General features: G+C 42.2%; 1 protein-coding gene across 2 annotated transcripts in view; it reads right to left on the bottom strand.

The window, feature by feature from the left end:
- The window catches only part of MBOAT1 (membrane bound glycerophospholipid O-acyltransferase 1), a 106,407-nt gene that overhangs the window by 31,422 nt on the left and 51,800 nt on the right, over positions 1 to 23,185 (bottom strand). For both annotated transcript variants that reach the window (XM_024756742.1, XM_024756743.1), the window contains 3 exons: positions 22,271 to 22,416; positions 21,308 to 21,385; positions 17,557 to 17,652 (listed from right to left, as the gene is read on the bottom strand). In XM_024756742.1, coding sequence (XP_024612510.1) covers positions 17,557 to 17,652; positions 21,308 to 21,385; positions 22,271 to 22,416 — 320 coding nt within the window. The remainder of the gene's footprint in view (positions 1 to 17,556; positions 17,653 to 21,307; positions 21,386 to 22,270; positions 22,417 to 23,185) is intronic.

Genomic DNA, 23,185 nt, shown 5'->3' with positions numbered 1-23,185 from the left:
GATAAATAAAATGTGATATGTCTCTCTAATAGAATATTATTCAGTAATAAAAACAATAAAGTACTGATACATGCTACAACATGGATAGACCTTGAAAACACTATGCTAGGTGAAAAAAGCCAGGCATAAATGGCCACATATTGTATGATTCCATTTATATGAAATATCTAGACTAGGCAAATCCACAGAGAGATGGATTGCTGGTTGCCTAAGTCTCAGGGAATTGGGAGGAAATGAGGAGTGATAGCTAATGCATACAGGTTTCTTTGGGCTGGGTGGGTGATGAAAATGTTGCAAAATTAACTGTGGTAAAATGGTTACACTCTGTAAATTCACTCTGCATATGTGTTTAAACCTGCTGAATTGTATGCTTTAAGTGGCTGAATTGCATTGTATGTGAATTATATCTCAATAAAGCTGCAATTAAAATGACACCTGAAAACTGAACAGCTACACGTAAAAGAATGAAATGAGAACATCCTCTAACACCATAAAAATAAACACAAAATAAGCCCCAAAATAAACTCAAAATAGATTAAAGATCTAAATGTAAGGCCAGACACTATAGAACTCTTGGAAACATAGGCGGAACACTCTCTGACATAAATTACAGCAAGACCTTTTTTGATCCACCTCTGAGAGTAATGAAAATAAAAATAAACAAATGGGACCTAATGAAACTTAAAACCTTTTACACTGTGAAGGAAACCATCAATAAAACAAAAAGAAAACCCACAGAATGGGAGAAAATATTTGCAAGCAAAGCAGCTGACAAGGGATTAATCTCCAAAATATACAAATAGCACATGCAGTTCAATATCAAAAAAACAAACAACCCAGTCAAAAAATGGGCAGAAGATCTAAATACACATCTCTCCAAAGAAGACATACAGATGGCCAAGAGGCACATGAAAAGATGCTCAACATCACTAATTATTAGAGAAATGCAAATCAAAACTACAATGAGGTATCACCTCCTACCGGTTTAGACTGGCCATCATGAAAAAAATCTACACACAATAAATGCTGGCAAGGGTGTGGAGAAAAGGGAACCCTCTGACACTGTTGGTGGGAATGTAAATTGGTATAGCCACTATGGAGAACAGTATGGAGGTTCCTTAAAAAACTAAAAATAGAGCTACCATATGATCCAGCAATCCCACTCCTGGGGATATATCCAGAGAAAACCATAATTCGAAATGATACATCCACCTCAATGTTCATTGCAGCACTATTTACAATAACCAGGACATGGAAGCAACCTAAATGTCCATCAGTGGAGGAATGGATAAAGAAGATGTAGTGTGTACATATATATATATATATACACACACACACAACACACATACACACACACACACACACACACAATGGAATATTACTCAGCCATAAAAAAGAATGAAAAATGCCATTTGCAGCAACGTGGTTGGACCTAGAGATTATCATACTGAGTGAAGTAAGTCAGACAAAGACAGACAAATATCGTATCACTTATATGTGGAATCTAAAAAATGGTACAAAGGAACCTATTTACAAAACAGAATAGAGTCACAGATGTAGAAAGCCAACTTGTGGTTACCAGGGGGGAAAGGGAGGGAGGGATAAATTGGGAGATTGGGTTTGATATATACACACTACTGTATGTAGATCACATAACTAATAAGAACCTACTGAATAGCACAGGGAACTCTATTCAATACTCTGTAATGACCTATATGGGAATAGAATCTAAAAACCAGTGGATATATGTGTATGTATAACTGACTCACTTTGCTGTACAGCAGAAACGAACACAACATTGTAAATCAACTGTACTCCAATAAAAAATTAATTTAAAAAAAGACATCTGTTTTTCCAATCATCTAGCCTAGCTTAGTACCTTTAATAGCTCTATCCTTGCCCAGTGAGACAAGATAAAATCCCACTGCCCAACTACCCTACTTTCCTTCAAACCTTCTAAGTTTAGCCTGGTTATCTGATCTCCATTCTCATAGCTTCTTACTGACTTTGCTATCTCTGACCCGTATGGACTGATGACTCGTTTACATAGAAAGCTGAGGTTTGGTCAACGTCCTATGACAGCATCCCTGGGATAAACCTAGGATGCCGCACAGCCTCTGTGCCCTGAGCTCAGGCCACGCCCAGGTGTGGCAGGATGGGATCAGACGCAAAGCATCTTCAGGCCAAGGCTGATGTGTGCACTGCAGTCGGCCACCTCTCTGAGAGTGCATTTTCTTTAATTCCTCTCGTTCTCATTTCCATTTTCCATCTCTTTAAAATAATAAGCATGTAATATTTTAAACTGTCAATATGAACTAATAAGATAAACTATTTTAAAGAAAGTGTCAACAAATGCCCTTTGACATCTTAACACCTACACCCAACTTTATATCTTATTTGTAAAAGTCCAGTGGCCAACGTTTGAAACAAGATTCCTAATGTTGTGTAAGGCGAAGAGAAGGAGAAGTGATTTGTCTGACTGTGGAAGGGAGGGATGACTTGCTCTCCAGGACTGGGGGAGAAGTGGGGGGTGGCAGACAAGGGAGCCCCCAAAGTGGTCATTCTAGCGCAGCAAGACATGCTCACAGCTGACAGTAATTTTGACCACTCTCTTGTATAGTGAAAAAAATAACTGCTTCCAGAACACCGAGGTTTGGGTCCTAGAAATAAGGATTACATCAAAACTTTCTATAAGAGCAATTTCGTCTTACAGACAAATATATAACTTCACAGCTCATCTTCTTGATGTTCAACAACACCTCTGACCCAGAATGTATAAAAGATGCCGAGAGCTGTTTTTCTTGAAAGGGACTTACACTAAGCATCACATTCAATGTAGTTGCCAAATATGACTGTTTTTGTTTTCAAAGCCTCTTTGTGCTTTTTTTTTTCCTGTAAGATTGTAAGCCTGAGGAATCAGTAATAGGACTTAAACTCCCAGCCTTCTTTACACAAAGCCCGGCACACATTTTTTGTGTTTTGAGACACACATTCTGGTGACCGTGCAATTGGCAAACCAAGTTCCTACATCTGATTTAATTCACAACTTCATTTTGAAAGGGTCTAAAAAATTGATATATCCATAAAGGAAATGTGTCATGGAATTAGCCTGACCTTCAGCCTCTACAGATGTGTACCATTTGTTTTCCTCTTTCTGGGGTTAGATTTAACGTATTCCATAATTAGGCACATGTTCAGCAAAGCATTTGGAGTCTATTCACAGAAGTGGTGGGCATGAGAAAGCACCTCTCAGGTTGGCTGCTGGGGGTGCGTAACTGACTGGCTACAGCGGCATCCTCTGATCCCACCACCTTGCTGCTGCTCAGCCCACGCCTCCCTGAGGCTACGTCCAGCCAATGACTGAGCACAGCAGGGTAGCCACGCCCTCCAGACCAGGCGCGGTGCTCCTCAGCCAGGGAATTCCAGCTCGAGGACTCATCCTTGAACTCGCTGAAACAGCCTCAGAACTGCACTGCAGTCCAAGACCTCCCTTCCTTCCTTCCCTCTCCCATCTCAGGGGTGAGACGTGCATTTTAATCTGATGGCTCTCCCGGCCTCATCCAGTGGCCTCCCTGTTTTCCCTCACAGGTATTTCGCCCAACAAATCTCATACATCTGTTCTCATCTTGGCGTCTGCTTCTCAGAGAACCCAGACTAATGTAATACACACTACTGAGTATCTAGATCAATGTAAATAAATAATAATTACTCCATGTTCAACCTGTGCCTTTGGGCCTATGTAAGAACCACACTGCTATCATTCTTTAAGGGAAAAAAATCTCCCTTTTGGGGGGAAAAAATAAGAAGCTATGGATCAAATTTTGTTACCCATCATCTAGACTATACTTTTAATAATATATTGTTTCTGTTTTAAACATCTGAAGAAGTTTCTAGCAACTTAAATAAGAAGCGACTCACACATGTGATCATGGGCTTATAAAAAACAACATACTGACAACTTGCAGAAAAGGAAATGGAGTTAGATTCCTCCTACATTCTTACTTTTCTGGGGGTGTAAGGAAGAGCGCCATACGCTCCTGAACAGAGGAAGTCCATTCTGAACACTTTTCACTGATCAATTTATTTAAACCGATGGGTAGATCAGATGCCAAACTCAGACTGCACAGCTTACTGAGATTTCAGAGTCAAATCCAGGGAGTTACCGACTTAGGATAAAACTCAAATACCGGGACTTCCCTGGTGGCACAGTGGTTAAGAATCCGCCTGCCAATGCAGGGGACACGGGTTCGAGCCCTGATCCGAGAAGATCCCACGTGCCGCGGAGCAACTAAGCCCGTGCGCCACAACTACTGATCCTGCACTCTAGAGCCCATGAGCCACAACCACTGAGCCCGTGTACCACAACTACTGAAGCCAGCGTGCCTACAGCCCGTGCTCCGCAACGAGAAGCCACGGCAATGAGAAGCCCGCGCACCACAACGAAGAGTAGCCCCCGCTCGCCGCAATTAGAGAAAGCCCACACACGGCAACAAAGACCCAATGCAGCCAAAATAAATACATAAATATATTTTAAAAAACACTCAAATACCATCGATGTTGCATTTCAATCAAAACATAATATAATCTAAGACGTGTTTGTTGGTCTGTGATCGGAATTCATGTTTCTTTCCGGCAAAAATACAAAACCCAGGAGATCGAAGCACATACTACAAGCACACGAAGGGCACAGAAAGACTCCTTGATGCAGCCAAAGGACTTCCTCAGGACAATGAGGCCTTAGAAGCTTAGCTGTACTCAGATTATCCACCCCCTGAGAAGTAGGCCCTGTCCTTGGATTTTTACACACTCACCAGTCAGAGGCCCCTGCCCTTGAATCTATGGGAACCATCTGACCAATCGGAAACCAAGGTTTGAATCCAGCAGGGTTGAGATGGGGCCATTTCTCTTTTGTCCTGTGAATTCTTTTCATGATTTAAAAAAAAAAAAAAAGCTGAAGAAAATATTTTCTTCCTGAACCTAAAATTATTAGTCTAATTTGGATAAAGAAATATAGGGGGAAATAAAGTATGGGGAAAACAGGCAGATGGAGATGTGTTTAGAGTAAAAAGAAAGAACTATGCCACTCTGCTCTCCCCACCACACACACACACACACACACACACACACACACACACACACACACACACATATAAAATCAATGCCTTCTGATACAGACTTTGGGCAATTTACCAGTAGTGGTACCCATTCATCCATTTCCATTTCCCGTATCAACTCCCAACAAAAAATAACCTGTTTTTAAAACACTAAGCAAAACCCTGTTTTGAGCAGTATTCCAGTATAACCTGCCTATTGTACCTTAATCTTTGGACCTTAAGTGGTTAAGTTCTCTGTCCTGGTAAAGCTTGGATGGAACAATGACATGATGCAGTCATCAGTTAGAGGTGTCAAAAGAGCCAACCAATCACAGCTGGCTGGACAGCATCAAGCCAAATCTGACACTCAAGGATCTCATTTTCCCTAACAGGTAATTTTAGATGCAAAAAGTTATACTTTATCTTTTCATCAATTCTTTGTTTATAATACAAATCCACTTACAATGCATACGTACTAGGAAAGCAAGGAGTCAGGCCAGCAAGAAGTTTGACAGGATGGGAGAATCCAATGCAACAAACTTCCAATCAACCGCAATCTAGAACGGGGCTGGATCTTGCACAACAACTAGGGGCGCCAAGATACAATGCAAACTGCAGCCCGTGGCCCAGACCCAAGAGCTGAGGGCCAGACAGGAGGCTGTTGCTTCTGCCCCTCCAGTATCCCCCTGCTCCCGGGATTACTGAAGAGGGGGGAGATGATATTATACCTTTAGTACAATGCTCCCAAACTCCTATCAACTATGCCAGCCTGGGGGAAGAAAACAAGGGACTCCTGGAGTCACAGCAAAGAAAGTACATGGTTCCACCAGGCTTCCTAGGGCTGCAAATGAAGGCAATGGAAACTCCTCTGGACTCACTTCAGAGTTCACTGGTATCTGTTCAGACCCATCTAATCTCTATACTTTGGCACTCAACAACAACAGAATCACCAGCTCTCCATTTTAACAGGAACCCGCCAAATATACTTGGTATAACTTATACTCATGTCCTCAGAATTAAATTCCAAGTGATGGTGCTAATTACTGAAAAGCTGGCAGCAGACTGAAGGAGAAACATGAAATACACTAATCTGGAAATTTCTTTGCAAATCTCTTCTTTGGTTCATATTACAGAACCCAGTTATTTGCACATACTGGGCTGGTTAGGTAGAGTGATCAGGATATCATAAACCAACAGAGGAAAACATCTCGCATGGAACAACAGGGCAATGATCTCCACTGCTCCAAGGGATGTGGGCAAGTGATACTTCTAGAATGCCCAACAGGATAACCAGGAACACAAACGACTATTGCTCCACTGGTGTAGGCTGCAGTTCACCACGATACGCATGCATAGTATGCATTCAAATATATTTAAATAACATTTAGAATTTATTATTATAATCATATAAAACAATTATTAAAATCACCAATAAAGACCACCCCCCAACCCCAGACAGAATCACTGTCTTAGCATGTATTATTTCTTTCTACTCTTTTTTCTACACATGTCCACATTCATAAAAATGGAATCTTAGGGCTTCCCTGGTGGCGCAGTGGTTGAGAGTCCACCTGCCCATGCAGGGGACACGGGTTCGTGCCCCGGTCCGGGAAGATCCCACATGCCGCAGAGTGGCTGGGGCCGTGAGCCATGGCCGCTGAGCCTGCGCGTCCGGAGCCTGTTGCTCCGCAATGGGAGAGGCCACAACAGTGAGAGGCCCGCGTATCACACACACACACAAAAAAGGAATCTTAATACATGTATTTGTTTTGTGGTTTTGATTTTCCATTATATTGTAAGCATTTTCCAATGTCATTAAATATTCTTTGATGACATCATTTTTAATGGATGTATATTAGTACCATAATTTAATCATTCACCTCTTTTGGACCAATCAGGAGCTTCCAATTTTGCACTATTATCGACAACAGTTGAACACGCTTATGAATAAATTTGATTTCATTAAGGTAATTCAGTTCCTAGGAATTTATCCTATTATAGGATATAAACTTTAAAAAAATTCTTGCTTAAAATTTATGGCTAACTTGCCTTCCAGAACGGTTGTACCAATTCATACTCCCACTAGCAGCGTATGAGTTCTCATTTCATAATGTTTTCAAAAACACATGGGTAACGCAAATTGCCAACATGATGGGAGAGCAATTATCTGCCTGAATCTGGCCTTGCCTGCAAAAGGAATTAAGGTTCCTTCTTGCTGCTTCCCTCAGAAGAAAACTCGAATTGCGCCCTTCTGTGAGCAAAAAGGAATCAGTTCACCATCACCAACTTAAAAGGAATCAACGATCAGCTTTATTACAAGCAGTTGTTGAGCTTCCCTGGGGAGAACAGTAAGTGCTCCAGTATTGTTAATCACCCATATTCACAGAGAAAACACTGAGGACACTGGCTTCTACATGTATTGATACCAACTACATTAGCAGCACTAATAAAAGTGTATCTTGTGTGTCGTCCTCACCATTTAACATCAGTCTTGATTACTTTCAGAATGGTAACAAAATTGCCAGCCCCAGAATCATCTGAAGTACAAGTTTACGTGCTCCCCCCAAATTAAAAACATATATACGTCATTGGACACAAACACTAACATACTCCAATCCTGGTCAATTCCTGTCTGTGCTCTTACTCTAAGTAAGTATGTTCAGCACATAGGTTCACATGCATGCTCAAAAGAGAATAGCTATCACATCAGGCTGCTTTAAAACGCCAAGTTCAACTTCAAATCGCTGCTTCATTCCTCAACAAAACCCTAAATAAGATTTTTAGGCTGAAATAAATAGTAGTGTTAAACAAATTCCGTTCTGAAGGAGAACTGGTGGTTGCGTGCATGTTCTTAATGAGACTGGACACTGGAAAAGAATCTCTCTTATTGACCATTTGTGATTTAAAACATCTTGTCAATTTCAGTACGTACCCCCTCCCTTTATGTTTCTGACATTATCCAAGAAGATGGATTTATATCAGTGAGGCACTGTGCATTTATGGTGACAGGAAAAAAAATAATTCTGCTGCTTAATAATGCCCTATAATTTTTTTAAAAAAAGACATACCCTCCAAGAACTGGATGAAGTATGGTCACTCCACAATCAGGGATCTAAATCACGTTCTACTTACAGGAGCAGACACATTTTTGTTGTATCCTTTCCCAAACAGAAGTGTCCTTTCTCATTCAAACAGTCTACACTTTTGTGTGTAAAGTCAGAGATTTCTTAATACAAGAAGATCCAAAAAATAACAGAGAACAAACATCACCTAAGGAAATTTATCATGACTATGCCTATGCCACTGAAAGCGGAATGGACAGGAACTGCTTTCCATCCTCCCCTGCTGTCAAACCCCAAATCCACCCCATTTCACAAGCACATGACTGTCTTCCCTTTATTTGCTCTTTATTTTTTCCTTTCGGTAACTTTCCACAATTCTGATTATATTAAAAATGGCATAACAGTCATTCACGAGTTTACAGTTTTATGGGCAAAACCACTGGAGGAGGAGATGTGACGAGAACAGAGTGAAACGTGGAGAGTGGAGGCATGACCAGGACCAGGGGACAGCTGTCAGCTCATCAAAGGGTATGGAATCATATAAAAATGGGTATTCATTTCCTAAAGCTGCCATAACAGATGACCACAGACTGGGGGGCTTAAAACCAGAAACGTAATGTCTCACAGTTCTGGAGGTCAGAAAGTCCCAATCAAGGTGTTGGCAGAGTTGGTTTTTTCTGGAAGCTCCGAAGGAGAATCTGTTCCATGCTTCTCCCTAGCTTTTGTGGCTGATGGCAATCTCTGGAGTTCCTTGGCTTGTAGCTGTATCACTCTTATCTCCACCTCCATCTTCACGTGACCATCTTCCCTCTCTGTCTCTCTGTGTCTGTCTCTCTCGTGGCCTTCTTAGAAGGACACCAGTCATAATGAATTTAGGGCCCACCCGAATCTAGTATGCCCTCACTTTAGCTAGTTACATCTGCAAAGGTCCTATTTCCATATAAGGACATATTCTGAGGCTCCAGGTGGACACGAATTTGGGGGAACACGTGTCAAGCCAGTACACAATGACATGCTCACATTTGACCTTCCTATACAAACCTGAAAAAGGTAACTACATTCATTCCACAGTCTTTGGTCACCTCTGTCTCCTATACTTGTGCCTGCCATATATAGGTTCTCAGTCAGGTCTGCTGAATGATGAATGAATGAACCTTTCAATGCAGGACCAAAGCTCTTCCTTGTGGATCTGATCAATGGTGGCTACTCTCTTACATAAACCCCATCCACTATCTCCAGAGTTGTTTCCTCTAACAAGGACTGAGAAGGTAAAAGGAAGTAAAGATGCTTGCAGAGCAATCTGTGTGCAGAATTTTTACTTGGTATAATCCTCCCTGAGATCCTTTCGGCTTTCTCAGCCATATTACATTTAACTCAACCACTATTACTTTTAATATACTAAATTTGCTTTGGTGGCTTTCCAAAGGACCCTACCTAGATTTAGAGAAACCACTCTCTCTCCTTTCACATCCATATATCATCAGCTTATTTATAATAAGTACAAACTGGAATAAACAAATTGGGGGTAAACACATGACACGACCTAAGCATACAAATCAATGAATGAGAGCAGAAGTGCCCATGCTCACCACCTACAAACACTCCGTGCACTGGGGTCTCAGTGAGTATGATTCACGGGCGATGGGCAGCACCAGCCAGTGAGAGCAGATGAGAGGCCTCCTGCTACACAGGTCCAAATGCAGGGACTCACGAGGTGGAAGGAAGGGGGCGCGGGAGGGAGGAGGCGGCCAGCAGGGAAAGCTCTGTAAAGCAGTAATCTTTGAGCTGGGTTATAAAAAGTGAAGTGAGAGATTTCCATGCAGTTAAGGATGGAAAAGGGGCTTCTAATCAGGGGAACGAGTAAGGCAGAGGCGCAGAGACACGAAGTAACCAAGCGCATGCACAGACCCTAAACTTTTCTGCACTGCTGCCACATGTCGTGCACACAGGGAGGCGATGCAGCAGAGCAAGCAGGTCCAAATCACCATTGGCTTTGATACTCTAGAGAACATAGACTGGAGAAGAGGTTCAGGATGGAAGGAAAGATGGCCAATTAGGAAAGGCGCAGACATGGTGAGCCAGGGTGGTGGCAGTGGGCATGAGGGGCAGTGGACGGATTCTAGGGACTGCCAGGCTGCTGACATAAGCATGTGGGTGGCAGGAAAAGGAAGGTGGCTTTCTGAGACCTCCACAAGCACCTCACATCTCTGTGCTCCTGCAGAGCTATTCCCTTTGCCAGGAATACCCCTCCTCCTGCTACAGTGCCCAGTGTCTCTGACACCTGGCACCGTGCATAGCATATTGCAGACTAAAAAGTTGCTGTAGAAGTGAATGAATGAATATACACTTGTGTCCTAAAAAGAAAGATGATATAGACGAGAAACAAGTAATAATCTACTTTAGGCTAAAGTCAAAGTTTTTTGTTCAATATCCCAACCAAATATGGCTGGAGGGGCTGTTTAATTGAGGCTCCTGGAAGCATTAAAAAAAAAAAGGACAAATACTAGAGTATTTAACTCATTCCTTTAGTGAACATCTATGAAGAGCCAGGAACTCTTCTAAGTATGGGGAATGGGGTGTGGGGGCCCAGTTCTGAGGTTGATCCAAAAAAAATAAAGTTTGTTGATTAAACACTAGGGAAAGTTATGACCACCATTTAAGACTACTTTTGAGAATTCCCTAGTGGTCCAGTGGTTAAGATTCCACCTTGCAATGCAGGGGACATGGGTTCGATCCCTGTTCAGGGAACTAAGATCCCACCTGCTGTGGGGCAGTTAAGCTGGCGCGCAACTACTGAGTCCGCACACCACAACCAGAGAGCCCACATGCCGCCACTACAGAGGCTGTGCACTCTGGAGCCCACGCGCCACAACTGGAGAGAAGCCCGCGCACTGCAGAGGAGGATGCGTGCCACAACTGAGACCCAATGCAGCCAAAAATAAATAAATATTGTTAAAAAGGGGGCCTTCAAGATAGCAGAGGAGTAGTCGCCGGGGTGGGCGGGGGCTGGGACCTGAGGCTCGGGCTTCGGTCGGAGCACAGGGAGAGGACCGGGATTGGCGGCGTGAACACAGCCTGCAGGGGGTTACTGCACGACGGCTAGCCGAGAGGGAGTCTGGGAAAAACTCTGGATCTGCCTAAGAGGCAGGAGACCATTCTTTCAGGGTGCACGAGGAAACGGGATTCAGAGCACCACCTAAACGAGCTCCAGAGACGGGCGCGAGCCGCGGCTATCAGCGCGGACCCCAGAGACGGGCATGAGACACCAAGGGGGCTGCTGCAGTCACCAAGAAGCCTGTGTGCGAGCACAGGTCACTATCCACACCTCTCCTCCCAGGAGCCTGTGCAGCCCGCCACTGCCAGGGTCCCGGGATCCAGGCACAACTTCCCCAGGAGAACGCACGGCGCCTCAGGCTGCTGCAACGTCATGCTGGCCTCTACCGCCGCAGGCCCGCCCGCACTCCATACCCCTCCCCTCCTCCCCGAGTGAGCCAGAGCCCCCAGGTCAACTGCTACTTTAACCCTGTCCTGTATGAGCAAAGAACGTCCCCTCCCCTCCTCCCCGAGTGAGCCAGAGCCCCCAAATCAACTGCTACTTTAACCCTGTCCTGTATGAGCAAAGAACTTATGCCCTCAGGTGACCTATACGCAGAGGCAGGGCCAACTCCAAAGCTAAACCCCAGGCGCTGTGCCAACAAAGAAGAGAAAGGGAAATCCCACCCAGCAGCCTCAGGAGCAGCAGATTAAATCTCCACAATCAACTTGATGTACCCTGCATCTGTGGAATACCTGAGTAGACAACGAATCATCCCAAAATTGAGGTGGTGGACTTTGGGAGCAACTGTAGACTTAGGGTTTGCTTTCTGCATCTAATTTGTTTCTGGTTTTGTGTTTATCTTAGTTTAGTATTTACATCTTATTATCATTGGTAGATTTGTTTATTGATTTGGTTGCCCTCTTCCTTTTTTAAATATATATTTTTTCCTTTTTCTCTTTTTGTGAGTGTGTATGCTTCTTTGTGTGATTTTGTCTGTATAGCTTTGCTTTTGCCATTTCTCCCATGGTTCTGACTGTCCTTTTTGGGGATTTGTTTTGGTTTTTTTTAGTATAGTTTTTAGCATTTGTTATCATTGGTGGATTTGTTTTTTGGTTTGGTTGCTCTCTTCTTTCTTTCCTTTTTTTAAATTATTTTTTTATTTTTAATAATTCTTTTCTATTTTAACAGCTCTATTTAATTCTTTCTTTCTTGCCTTTCTTTCTTTCTTTCTCTCTTTCTTTCTTTTCCTTCTTTCTTTCTTTTTTTTCCTTCCTTCTTTCTTTCTTTTCCTTTCTTTCTTTTCCTTCCTTTCTTTTCCTTCCTCCCTCCCTCCCTCTTTTCTCCCTTTTCTTCTGAGCCATGTGGCTGACAGGGTCTTGGTGTTCTGGCCAGGTGTCAGGCCTGAGCCTCTGAAGTGGGAGAGCTGAGTTTAGGACACTGGTCCACCAGAGACCTCCCGGCCCCAAGTAATATCAAACAGCAAAAGATCTCCCAGAGATCTCCATATCAACACTAAGACCAAGATCCACTCAACGACCAGCAAGCCACAATGCTGGACACCCTATGCCAAACAAATAGCAAGACAGGAACACAAACCCACCCATTAGCAGAGAGGTTGCCTAAAATCATAATAAGTTCACGGACACCCCCAGAAACACCACCGGACGTGGTCCTGCCCACCATAAAGACAAGATCCACCTCATCCACCAGAACACAGGCACCAGTCCCCTCCACCAGGAAGACTACACAACACACTTAACCAACCTTTGGTGTCTGCCTGGGAGCAGACACCAAAAACAACAGGACCTAAGAACCTGCCACCTGCTAAACGGAGATGCCAAACACAGTAAGTTAAGCAAAATGAGACGACAGAGAAACACACAGCAGGTGAAGGAGCAAGGTAAAAACCCACCAGACCAATCTAATGGAGAGGAAATAGGCAGTCTACCTGAAAAAGAATTCAGAGTAATCATAGTAAAGAAGATCCAAAATCTTGTAAATAGAATGGAGAAAATACAAGAAGCGTTTAACAAGGAACTAGAAGAACTAAAGATCAAACAAACCATGATAAAAACACAATAAATGAAATTTAAAATTCTCTAGAGGGAATCAAGAGCAGAATAACTGAGGCAGAAGGAACGATAAGTGACCTGGAATATAAAATAGTGGAATTAACTACTGCAGAGCAGAATAAAGAAAAAAGAAAAAAGAAGAATGAAAAGAATTGAAGACAGTATTAGAGACCTCTGGGACAGCATTATATGCACCAACATTCGAATTAAAGGGATCCTAGAAGAAAAAGAGGAAAAGAAAGGGACTGAGAAAATATTTGAAGAGATGATAGTAGAAAAATTCATTAATATGGGCAAGGAAATAGTCAATCAAGTCCAGGAAGTACAGAAAGTCCCATACAGGATAAATCCAAGGAGAAACACACCAAGACACATATTAATCAAACTATCAAAAATTAAATACAAAGAAAAAATATTAAAAGCAGCAAGGGGAAAACAACAGATAACATACAAGGGAATCCCTATAAGGTTAACAGCTGATCATTCAGCAGAAACTCTGCAAGCCAGAAGGGAGTGGCAGGACATACTTAAAGAGATGAAAGGGAAAAACCTACAATCAAGATTACTCTACCCAGCAAGGATGTCATTCAGATTAGATGGACAAATTAAAACCTTTACAGAAAAGCAAAAGTTAAGAGAATTCAGCACCACCAAGCCAGCTCTACAACAAATGCTAAAGGAACTTCTATAAGTGGGAAACACAAGAGAAGAAAATGATCTACAAAAACAAACCCAAAACAATTAAGAAAATGGTAATAGGAACATACATATCGATAACTACCTTAAATGGAAATGAATTAAATGCCCCAACCAAAAGATATAGACTGGCTGAATGGATACAGAAACAAGAACCATACATATGCTGTCTACAAGAGACCCACTTCAGACCTAGAGACACATACAGACTGAAAGTGAGGAGATGGAAAAAGGTATTCCATGCAACTGGAAATCAAAAGAAAGCTGGAGTAACAATTCTCATATCAGACAAAATAGACTTTAAAATAAAGACTATTACAAGAGACAAAGAAGGACATTACATACTAATCAAGGGATCAATTCAAGACACAACTGCAAATATTTATGCACCCAACACAGGAGCACCTCAATGCATAAGGCAAATGCTAACAGCCATAAAAGGGGAAATCGACAGTAACACAATCATAGTAGGGGAATTTTAACACCTCACTTTCCCCAATGGACAGATCATCCAAAATGAAAATAAATAAGGAAACACAAGCTTTAAATGACACATTAAACAAGATGGACTTAATTGATATTTTCAGGACATTGCATCCAAAAAGAGCAGAATACACTTTCTCCTTAAGTGCTCATGGAACATTCTCCAGGATAGATCATATCTTGGGTCACAAATCAAGCCTTGGTAAATTTAAGAAAATTGAAATTGTATCAAGTATCTTTTCCGACCCCAACGCTATGAGATTAGTCCTTATCTTTGATAAAGGAGGCAAGAATATATAATGGAGAAAAGTCAGCCTCTTCAATAAATGGTGCTGGGAAAACTGGACAGCTACACGTAAAAGAATGAAATTAGAACACTTCCTAACCTAACACCATACACAAAAATAAACTCGAAATGGATTAAAGACCTAAACGTAAGGCCAAACACTATGAAACTCTTAGAGGAAAGCACAAGCAGAACACTCCATGACATAAATCACAGCAAGATCCTTTTTGACCCACCTCCTAGAGAAATGGAAATAAAAATAAACAAATGGGACCTAATGAAACTTAAAAGCTTTTGCACAGCAAAGGAAACCATAAACAAGATGAAAAGACAACCTTCAGGATGGGAGAAAATATTTGCAAATGAAGCAACTGACAAAGATTAATCTCCAAAATATACAAGCAGTGCATGCAGCTCAATATCAAAAAAACAAACAGCCCAATCAAAAAATGGGCAGAAGACCTAAATAGACATTTCTCCAAAGAATATATACAGATTGCCAATAATCACGTGAAAGGATGCTCAACATCACTAATCATTAGAGAAATGCAAATCAAAACTACAATGAGGTGTCACTCCACACCAGTCAGAATGGCCATCATCAAAAAATCTAGAAACAATAAATGCTGGAGAGGGTGTGGAGAAAAGGGAACCCTCTGGCACTGTTGGTGGGAATGTAAATTGATACAGCCACTATGGAGAACGGTATGGAGGTTCCTTAAAAAAACTAAAAATAGAACTACCATACAACCCAGCAATCCCACTACTGGGCATATAACCTGAGAAAACCATAATTCAAAAAGAGTCATGTACCACAATGTTCACTGCAGCTCTATTTACAATAGCCAGGACATGGAAGCCACCTAAGTGTCCAACGACAGATGAATGGATAAAGAAGATGTGGCACATATATACAATGGAATATTACTCAGCCATAAAAAGAAACAAAATTGAGTTATTTGCAGTGAGGTGGATGGACCTAGAGACTGTCATACAGAGTGAAGTAAGTCAGAAAGAGAAAAATCAAATATCATATGCTAACACATATATATGGAATCTAAAAAAAAAATGGTTCTGAAGAACCTAGGGGCAGGACAGGAATAAAGATGCAGACGTAGAGAATAGACTTGAGGACATGGAGAGAGGGAATGGTAAGCTGGAACGAAGTGAGAGAGTGGCATGGACATATATACACTACCAAATGTAAAACAGACAGCTAGTGGGAAGCAGCCACATAGCACAGGGAGATCAGCTCAGTGCTTTGTGTCCATCTACAGGGGTGGGAGAGGAAGGGTTGGAGCGAGATGCAAGAGGGAGGAGATATGGGGATGTATATTTATGTATAGCTGATTCACTTTGTTATACAGCAGAAACTAACACACCATTGTAAAGCAATTATACTCCAATAAAGATGTTAAAAAATATATTTAAAAAACCAAGGGATTACCATTACTCCTCTAAAGGACACATGTATGTTATTGTTAAAAATAAAATAAAATTACTTTTAACGCTATAACTTCACGACTATATTGTTATCTTTGTTGCTGCCATATTTTCCGTATTTTGTTAGCAGTACACATTGTTAAAAAGTAAAGAAGTTTGTGAACATGTTTCAGAAAAATTGAAAAATTATGCTCTACAATCTGGGAGGAAAGGAATAAAGAAAAAAGGAGGCAATTCAAAGAGAAAAAGGTAAAATCGAAAGGACCGAGGGTAAGAGGAACCGATGCCCAAAAAGCTAGTCTGAGACCAAACTACGGTTATCGAAATCCCAATGCAACAGTTTTTGTGTCCCAAACAACACTTTGCCTTCCGAAGCCTCTTCACAGTGGGACAGTTTAGTTGCACAACTTGCAACGTTCACACCTATGGGCAGTAATCTGTAGCTCTTTATTTCACTGACTATTCTCTACCAACTCATCCAATGAAAGGCAATTCAACCTGAGAGGAGAACCCAGGCTCTCCCTGACTCCAGGCTGCCTGCGTAGACCATGACCAAACTCCTAGGGAAGTAACGTGGATAATGTACAATGTGTCATGAGAAGTAGCTCTGCTTTAGTACCCATTCCTCAAGATTCATAAAAAGTTGCTCCTAAACAAATACCAACAGAGCAATAGAATTTTCACTGATCCACCGCCGTCTTCACCCAGTGACCAATCAGGAGAGGGGTGGCCCCCAGGTTAAGGCTATGGTAACAGACAAAATTTTTAGAAGAAGTATGGAGACCCTTGCTGTGCCAGGCATTGCCCTTCTCATCACTAGAAGTCTGGGGGATCTGGGGAGGGGGCCAGGGCAGCCAGGCAGCACTCACGGGGCTCAGGGTAGCAGCTATTCATCAGCTAGTATGGAAGAATTTTGTATTATTAACCAGTAGGAGATAAACACCAACTCTGTGTTAAGGACCTTAGAATAGGGGTTGGCAGACCTTTTTTGTGAAGAGCAAGATTGTAAGTATTTTGGCTTTTGTGGGTCATATAATTTCTGTCATAACTACTCAACTCTACCACTGTAGTGCAAAAGAAGCCAGAGACAACACATAAATGAGTAAGTGCCTGGGTATGCTCCAGTGTAACTACAAAAACGGGTGGCCAGACAGATATAGCCCGTGGGCCATAGCAGAGCTCACCGTCCCACAGAGCAATCAAATCTTCAACCTCAACCTCATTAGCACAGTCTTACCAACCGATTTAATGAGCTGCCGATGACTCTTACGTGCATGCTTGATCTTTACAGACCCCAAGGGACCGAGTCAAGGGACTCAGCAGTCAGGGGGCTGCTGGACTGAGTCAGCAGCCCAACTGTCCCCACACAAATTAAGATACTCACCCAGAAAAATCTGTAGTGAGAATGCCATAGTGGAAGATGTATATTCGGCTGATGTGGCATATCGTAAGGTAGCCCATTGCTACAAAAAAGGAGTATCTGGAACCAAAAACACAGAGGATCAGATTGTTGCACACCCACTCAATCAACTTTCTCTTCTTTCTCTCCCTCACCCGCCACATGCAATTAGTCACAAAGTCCTGTGGTCCATCTCCACCCCAGCCCATCCCCTCTCCTCACTTTCACACCCACTGCTCTGAGCCCTTCGTCTTTTCTCACCTGGACCACTGCAGTAGTTCTCAACTACGGCAGCGTAATGGAATCACCTGGGGAGCACCGGGCCCCACCCCCAGATACCCTGATTTCATTGGGATGGGGTAAACCTAGCAGGTATAATTCCAACGTGCAGCCAGCGCTGGGAACCGCTGGCCTGTAAGGTCCTTCACTCAGATTTTCCTCTTCACAAACCATCCTGTTTACACAATGATCTTCCTAAAATACAAACCATCATCATACTGCCAACCACTCCCTTCCCAAAACACTTTGTTCTCTTGGCTTCCATTCTCCTTGTTTCCTTCCCAGCTCTCCGGTCAGTTCTTCCAAGGCGTTTGCTCAGCTCATCTTCCTCAGTCTACTCCTTAGGTGTTAGCATTCCCAGTGCTCTGCTTAGGACCCTCCCTGCGGATGCCTGAGGCTTCAATTACCACCTACCTACTCATGTTCACCCCCCGGCCTCCTTTAGAGACACGTCCTGACCATCCTATAGTATAAACCCCCAATGCACAGACACACACCATTCAAAACATTCATCAACTTGTACACATAAAGATCGGTGATAATCTGATTAACTACCGTCTCCCTTACAAGCCTGAAAGCTCCATGAAAGCAAGGATGGTCATGTGTGTTTCATTCACCACTGTGTGCTGGGTGAACCTACTGTGTGTTGAGTGAACAAACAATCAATGAATGTTACTGGTCTTAAAAGTCTCCAGTGGATCCCACTACCTAATCACATCAAAACTCCTGAACACAGCATCCAAGGTGCTTCGCATGCTAAGCTCTACCTTTCCTTCTGGACTCATCTCCAACCATGTTCCATATCCACCCTGTGTTAAACCACAGTGGACTGCTCCCTTTCCACAACTACATCCTGCATTTTCAGGCCAGGAATCTTTCTCCTTCCTCTGCCTGCAACTCCTTGCTCCCTCCTATGGTCTATCTGGAAACTAACTATCAGATAAGGCTCAGCTCCAGTGTCACCTGGCATACTCTTGCTGTATCCATCCCACCCCCACTCCCAACACAATTCGCTGCTCCACTGCCTGTATTTCTCTAGTGCTACACGCTAACATATATAATTATAATGTTAAAATCATATGTATGGATCTGGTTCCCCAACTCTGAGCTTTCATTTTTCTCCATCTCAGGAAAAAAATCTGTATCCTATAGAGTTGTCCTAGAAAGAATATATTAGCAACAATGATAGGAAATAGTAAATGTAATAGTATATTAAGTGATATACTAAATAAGGGTCTATAGATCAAAATAATGAAACATAATATATTTAGGAGTGCTCAGCCTAGCACCTGGCACGAAGCAAGTACTCCAAAATTGGTAACTGCATCACCAAGTTCCCACATGAGGCCTTCCATCCCAGGAGATATTATATTCTGTTCCAGTTGGTTCATATGAGGTAAGTGACTACCTGTGATTTCTGCCCAACAGAGTGGCTTGGGAAGGAAACAGAAATGGTACCCCAAGAACTCTCTAGATAAATCCTGATAACAACAATCAGTCCTGAAATGGGTTCGTTCCACATAGCTGCAAATATTACCTGTCCCCTCCTATTCCCAGCTATGCACAGGACAGGGCTCATAACTCGGTGAAAGGAAGAGGAAAACAATTCACAAAGAACCCAGAAATTCTAGTCTTGGAGAGAACTTAAGCTCAAACCACCACAAACCCTACATTTCATAGGCAGGAAACCTGACATGCGAAGAAGCTGCCCGGCTTTTCCAAACCCACACTGCTGGAAAGAGCCAGGCTTCCTGACTCCAGCTTCTTGTTCTTTCCCAGCGGCAATAGGAAACAACTTCCATCCATCGGGAAATGTGAACCACTCCCTATTTCTGCAGTATTGGCAACCACACAAGCAAAGAATGAGGGGAAGAACTTGTTCTGGCATTTTTTCTTTTCGGTCTTATGACACGGCTCTCTGCTACCACAACATTATTTGGGGGAAACAGTCAGAGCCTGTCTGTAAAGTCTCTGCCAAAGCTGGAAGATTCCACTCCTGGCCGGAGACTAACCCAGAGAACCTGGAAATGCAGCTTGACCCTCTGCAAAACAGACTGCACCTCACCAACATCACACAAGTGTGGGGAAAGGTGACAAATTACAACTGGTAAGGTAGCTGGAAATGTGCTCTAGAGATGCAACAACGCTTTTATAAATCATTTAATTGCTTCCAACATCAAGTGCAGGAAAAGCCAGGCATCTTTACCTCCCAGGGAAAAAAGCATTTTGTCATAATATGAAGCATTTCCAAAACCAAATTATAGAAGTACGGATTGCCTATTTCCCTTCTGAAGGAATGACTCTATCCCCTTCAAGGAGGGCACTTAGAAGAGAGATGATTAGAATTCAAATTTCCAGAGCTCCTTTGAATACAAAGTTGAATGACTATCCAAGTTAAAAGCAGGCAAAAATATTTTCCCTTACAAATCAGAAATTTATTGGAAGTAATTACAAGATTATACACTCAAAAATTAAATTACAGTGCTTTTAAGAAGGAAAGTGATTGTGCTAATAGTCTCATTAATCAAAGAACTTTCTGAGGCTGAAATAAGGCATCTGCTTTTTATGAGAAGCCATCAGAAAGGAAGCCATAGAAGGGTGAAGCTCTTTTCAAGTATACTCAGTCATTCCATAAATATTTATTGAGCCTTTATTTGTGCCAGGTATTGTTCTAGGCTCTGAGGCTATAACAGTGAACAGGAGAGAAAAGTCTTTGTTCCCACAGAGCTTCCATTCCAGTGTTACTGAGGCCGAATTAATTCTGAGGTTTCAGAAAGACCATGGGAAACAGAGACAGTGCAAAACAGCTCTTCCAGGTATCTCCCTGGATTGTTCAAGCGTGTAGTCTGCAAGGGAGAATTAGATTACTTCTGCACTTTGAAGTCAAAATAGCATAGTAAGAATATTTCTTCCTTTTTTTTTTAACACTTATTGGACATATGTAAAGTATACAAAAGTTTGACCTATTTCATACTCAGAAAATCTCAGCCAAGTTCAAGATAACAGACCTATCCATCACCCCCCAGGTTGCTTCTTTCACATCTCCCTGAGCCATCTCACCCCTGGTTACCTCTGATCTGATTTCTGTCACTACAGATTAGTTTGCATTTTTGAGAACAGAATTTGTGGGTCCTCCTTCATTCAGCATGTTGATTTTGAAATTCATCCATGGCATTGTGTGTAGGGTTGCTTCCAGGTTGGTGCTATCACAAATGAGGCTGCCTCATTCGGACAAACTCTCTTTCACCTGAGTCCCAATTCACATCACACTTTTTTCCCGTAAAGCTTTCTCTGAAGACTCCCAGCATTTAAGGTCTCCCATCCCTCCTTTCTGATATCTCAAAGCACTTAGGATACGCCACATGTGGCAAATGGGGAGGGCATCCCTTCATCCTAGAAATACATTTCAAAGATCATGAAAAGCCTCACCTTGCATCGTTCATTCCCAGGGTCTTACCTGTGAATATCGGATGTGCTTGCAGTGACCATGATTCCATAGCACATTAACACCAGCACAAAAAGATGCACAGAGTACCTGTAGGCCATCATGGGGAGGAAAGGGAAACACTGAATATATTTCATATTAACATACCTCTTGGCCACCCATACTGCACCTCCACCTCCACTCCCACAAAAAAGCAAGTGATCAGTTACCCCATGTTTATGTAGGAGAAAATAAATCAAGTATTTTCGTTCTATGTAATTAAGATACTGTGTGACACTAGGAAGACATGACATAGTCTGCCAACTGCAGTGAAGAGAGTTCTTTCTTTCAATTTTAGAGTATCAAGACCACAACTGAGCTGCCCCAGATACCAAAATACTCACCATGCTTTCTCAAATTTTCATTGAAGGAGGAAGAGCCACAATCTACTACCCTGAACAAAGTCACAAATTCCCTTAAGTTGTACTTCTAGAAATGTTCATTCCTAAAACTTCTTCCCCAAGAAGTACCCCTCCCAGGGGATTTGCCCAGCTTTCCTAGTAGAGAAAGTCTTAGACCACAGACTTTCTCTGTTAAAGAATGACACATTCCCTAACACCAGCACGAAAACTATTGTTCTACTCTAAATGCAGGAGTCACACCAGTATCTCTAGCAGTGATGCAAGAAAAACACCAATATCTACAACAGTTAGGACAGGGCCCTTGTTGGGAAAATTAAACCTTAGAACATTCCATTTACATGACCCAAGGTGAGATCAGCAGAAGTCTAATTTTAAGAAAAATTCACTGAATTGATTTCTAACAGAGTCCGTTTATTGGTTCCAGTTTCTTACAGTAAATGGAGATTTCTCAACATCCCCAACATTTTACAATACGAGTGAATATCTTTTTTTTTTCCTTAGTGCCTGGGAAATGCCAAGAATATCGCTACAAAACCAAATGATAAACATTAGAATTCAGGAGGCTCATACTCACCAGCCAAAGCAAAAGATGACAAAATAGATGCCCAAAATGGTGGCGAACGCATGCCGGACATCAGGACTGGTCTTACCAGGACTCAAGTAGCTGCGGAACCAGAAAGCAGCAAACAAAGCAAAGAGCTGGCATGCCACAAAATTCACCTGTATGGGGAAAAAAAAGAGAGAATCGAGACTTTCACTGTTTGGCCTGTGTGTGAGTTTTCCCTACTTCTTTCAGATTCTACGTCAAGGTGCATCTCAGACTTGGATGTTTTCCTCAGTAGAGCATTCGTTTGGAGGAGGTGCGAGAGACTGAAAAGATAACCATACCCTCATCTGGTATAAGAAGTGACAAACCCAAAACTTCCTTCTCCAATCTCTGAGACTAGCCAAAGCTGCTTTCCCACCAACAAACAGGAGACTTTCTATTGGAAGGGGCCTTATCAGACTGTGAGATCACTTTGCTGGGTGTCTTCCCCTCCCCCACCACCCAGCATTATGTTCTTCTGGAGATGCAGATGAATCAAATCCATGAGGCTTCCCTCACTGGTACCTCAGAAAACACATGCTTCTCCAAAACAACCATCAGCTGTCTTCTGAGTCTAATTTTTCTCATTTTAAATTAACACGAAATAAGCAAGAACATTGCTCAAATCCAAGGTGTACCACTAAAGACCCACAAAGTAAGGACCAGCCCTGCATTGAAGTTTCAACACCAAAACTATCCAGTTATGCAAAATAGGCACCACATCTCCTTAGAAAAATCTCAGTGACCTCTCTCCCAAAAATATTTTACCTAAAAGAAACTAAAATTCCCCAATACCCTTAGAAAAGATCAGCTGATTTAACACAAAACCAAAATACATTAAGTGGTTTAACCATTAATTAACGTTGGAAAAGCAGTTTAAGCTTTGCAGAGTATTCAGCATGA

The sequence above is a fragment of the Neophocaena asiaeorientalis genome, unplaced genomic scaffold, assembly GCF_003031525.2.
Source record: "Neophocaena asiaeorientalis asiaeorientalis breed wild unplaced genomic scaffold, Neophocaena_asiaeorientalis_V1.1 scaffold627, whole genome shotgun sequence".
In the NCBI taxonomy this organism is placed as follows: domain Eukaryota; kingdom Metazoa; phylum Chordata; class Mammalia; order Artiodactyla; family Phocoenidae; genus Neophocaena; species Neophocaena asiaeorientalis.
The sequence above is the reverse complement of the archived record's forward strand: the minus strand, read 5'-3'. Positions and strand labels throughout refer to the sequence as shown.